At 38.0% G+C, this 3389-nt stretch overlaps 1 protein-coding gene and 1 non-coding gene across 2 annotated transcripts; both read left to right on the forward strand.

Moving 5' to 3' along the window:
• Nucleotides 1–345: 345 nt before the first annotated feature.
• On the forward strand, nt 346–418 carry trnak-cuu (transfer RNA lysine (anticodon CUU)). The gene has a single exon. It is a non-coding gene; the product is annotated as a tRNA-Lys (tRNA).
• Nucleotides 419–894: 476 nt separating this feature from the next.
• lg4h1orf52 (linkage group 4 C1orf52 homolog) lies at nt 895–3389 on the forward strand. Its single transcript, XM_008406209.2, has 3 exons — nt 895–1339; nt 2225–2435; nt 2584–3389. Exons 1-3 carry the CDS (start codon nt 1055–1057, stop codon nt 2736–2738), a joined length of 651 nt encoding a protein of 216 aa, XP_008404431.1. The 5' UTR covers nt 895–1054; the 3' UTR covers nt 2739–3389.

Below are 3389 nucleotides of genomic sequence, written 5' to 3' on the forward strand. Positions count from 1 at the left end.
TGAGGTCAGTTACTGATTATTTATGAGGCGTTTTACTTATTAGTATCCGTTTCGAGTCTTGGGCAGTGCGCTAGCGAAACTATTTTGGTATCTTTAAATGTATTCCTCCTTGTAAAGAAAATTGTTCTTTAAGTCTAAGGGGGTATGTGGAATCATAAAGTTCAGTGTGAGGACTTTTTTTATGCCCTCCAATCTACCAAGTAGTAGACTTCTTGACTACAGTTTAACAATTGCAGGTGAAGAATTATTAGGAGTAGTGTTTTGGTGGCACTGTAATTCTGATTGCAAAATCCACGTCGGACTTGAGTATGACAAGAACGCAACAACTTTTCTGCTGACACGTCAGCCCGGCTAGCTCAGTCGGTAGAGCATGAGACTCTTAATCTCAGGGTCGTGGGTTCGAGCCCCACGTTGGGCGGACATTTTTGACGCTTTGAAAAGAAAAACAAAATTCAGTTACACACAAAACATGCTTATATACCTTTTGTGTAGTACATTTCAAGATAAATGTGTTATTTTCTCCGGAGGCACCATCGCTAGCCATCAACATGTCCCACACCGATATATATTTTTTGAATTGTATTTTATATTTACATTTTATAATGAAGGTCTGAAGATATTTTAAGTTTTCAAAATGTAATTTTTTTCTGAGAACCAGCTATGGAATATTTAATAAATATTTACTTCCATATCAAACCAGCTTATGTGTCATTTTTAGCGTTTTAGAATAATTTAGAGAAACTTGTAAAATAGTTCACCTTGTACTTTTACTTTAACTAGAATGTATTTTCATACAAATATCTGTACTTCTACTTACGTAGATTATGTACTTTCGACACCTGATTTTAAGTTAAATGTCCGTTCCTTTCCTCTTTACGACTGCTGCACGACTGTGACGAAATACTTTACGACTGTTTTGGAGGCTCTTTCAAAATGGAGTAGTCTACAGAGCAGCGTATCAAGCTAAACACACTTAAGCCAGTTTTTCCTCGACCCCACTGGCTGTGAAACTTTAAAAGACTGTCCCTCGTTTAAAACTAGTAACACGTACAAAATGACAGATGACAATAAATCGGGCTCCTTGGGGTTTTTCTCGAGTTACGACGATTTGAGCGACAGCAGCAGCGACTCGGACGAGGAGGGAGACAGTCGAAAGAAGAAAGCGGGGACAGAAGCTGAGGGGAGCGGGGCGCAGTCCACCGCCAAGCGGACTGCCGGTGGAGCTGCTTTACCAAGGCCCGACGAGCTGTTCAGCTCCGTGTCCAAGCCCACTTTCCTTTACAACCCACTGAACAAGGAGATAGACTGGGACAGCCTGACTGTCAAACCCCCTGAAGAGGTAAAAATAGAAAGCTATAATTATTATTGTTTTAGTGGGGGAGGAGAAATTAGAAATGTTAGAGCCAATGTGATGAAATCAGGAAATGAAAATGCTATATAATACTGAATTGTGTTTATTCTATGCTAATATTCTATGTTCTATTTTTTATTATTATCTTAGACATAGACAAGATCCAGACATAGACTCAAATGAGAATCTGCATCAAAAATTAAGGTTTCTATTGTACTGAATCTGACTGAGCAATCTCCATCAACTAAAATCCAAATAAAATTCACTGAGATTTGTGTTTGCAGTGTAATAAAATTCTTAAAGGGGTGTGAATGCCAACTATTGTGTATCAGTCATTAAATGTTATTTAGGGCTGCATAAAGAGTAATATTGCAACAGTACATTTTATTTCATTTAAGAACTCGCCGTTTGAAGGTCTGGGTAAACTGTAGAGGCTGAAAGTCTGAAGGAAATATTGTCTGATAAGCATTTATGCCGCCTCATATCTTCACTCTTGTACTGGAAACTTCATTGTGACTTTGTAAGCAGAACCTTAATGTCCTCTGTTTCCCAAGGTCAATGAAATCTTCATCTAGTCTGTTCCAAGATAATTATCAACTGAAATGAAACTTTTCATGGTCACTGCTATGTTGTAGTTACTTTATTCTTTCTGAGAATTTTTTGTTTTTCAGAAGAGAGACGCCACCGATTTACCGATTTGTCTTTTTATAGCTATTTCTAAGGCTCCTTCGTCATGCTGCAGCTTTATTGCAACAAATCTCTTGTCTTGTACAGTAACAGCACTGATAGAGCATCTGTTGAAGTTTCAGCTTACAATTTTTTAACCTTTTCCTCCTTGTGTGCTTGTTTTTTTTTTGTTTTTTTTCCCTGAAGCCTGCAAGAGAATTTAAACCATGGAAGACAAATGCAGTGCCGCCTCCAGAGACCTATGCTCCAGAGCCAGAGAGGAAGAAAGGGCCTCCTCCAGGAATGGACATGGCCATAAAATGGTCCAGTGTGTATGAGGACAACGGTGACGACGCGCCCAAAGCTTATTCTGGCAAAGCCCGGTTCTTACCTGCAGAGGAACAGCCCTCTGACTCAGGTGAGTCCTGCAGGATGACGTTCATTTCCACTTTTCATGATTTCCTGGATTACTCTGAAATAAAACCTCATTTGCAACATTCTAAGTTTGCCATTGATGAGAATTCAAACTTTTCTTTTCCCATTTTTCCTTCCAATCTGCCTAAAAGACGAGGAATCTCAACAGACCTCGATGTCTGCCAAGAAACGACGAGTGGAGACGTTTCAGCAGAAGGAGAAGAGGAAGAGGGATTTGGGTCAAGCCACTTCTGACAAGAACTTTGTAGAAGAGGAGAAACGAATTCTCAGGCAAAACGTGGAGTGAGGCACAAAGCGGTTTATGATTTAAATGTGTCACCATAGAACATTCACAGATGTCATCATTTTGGACAAGAAAGTAGAGTCCTGCAAAAATACTGGCTTGTTTAGTGTTTATCTAGTGTGATGTCTGATGTCTCGTTTTTTAAGAACTGTTGGTTTTGTTTTCAGATGTTTTAATTAGGTTTCCTGTCACTGAGGAGTCTGCATGAGAAGTTGAAATGTCTAGAATAAAACCTGATTTGAGACTTTTTGTTTAAAAATGTAATAATTTACAGTTTGCTCCTGATTTTCAAAATGTAACTACAGAATATCAAATTCTCTGGATATAGCTTTATAAATATTACAAAGAGAAGGGACTGAAGACTTACTTTTACACATGCAATTTGAGCTCATTTGACTTGACAGCAAAGCAGATGAATACCTTGTTGCTCTTAGCAGCAAGAATAAAACAAAAAAAAACTCATATATTTGAATTTAAAGGCATATTTAAGCTGCTGACAGACTGTCTCCACTGTTTTATGTAACATAACTGTGGTGTTTGATTATTTGGCTTTATTTGTACTTAGTCGTTTCTATCATGAGTGTTTTTTCAGTATTGTATTGTGACTCTTCTTCAAGTACATGTTTAAATGGGAATAAATTTAATAATATCAGT

The sequence above is a fragment of the Poecilia reticulata genome, linkage group LG4 (genome assembly GCF_000633615.1).
Source record: "Poecilia reticulata strain Guanapo linkage group LG4, Guppy_female_1.0+MT, whole genome shotgun sequence".
NCBI classification, from domain to species: domain Eukaryota; kingdom Metazoa; phylum Chordata; class Actinopteri; order Cyprinodontiformes; family Poeciliidae; genus Poecilia; species Poecilia reticulata.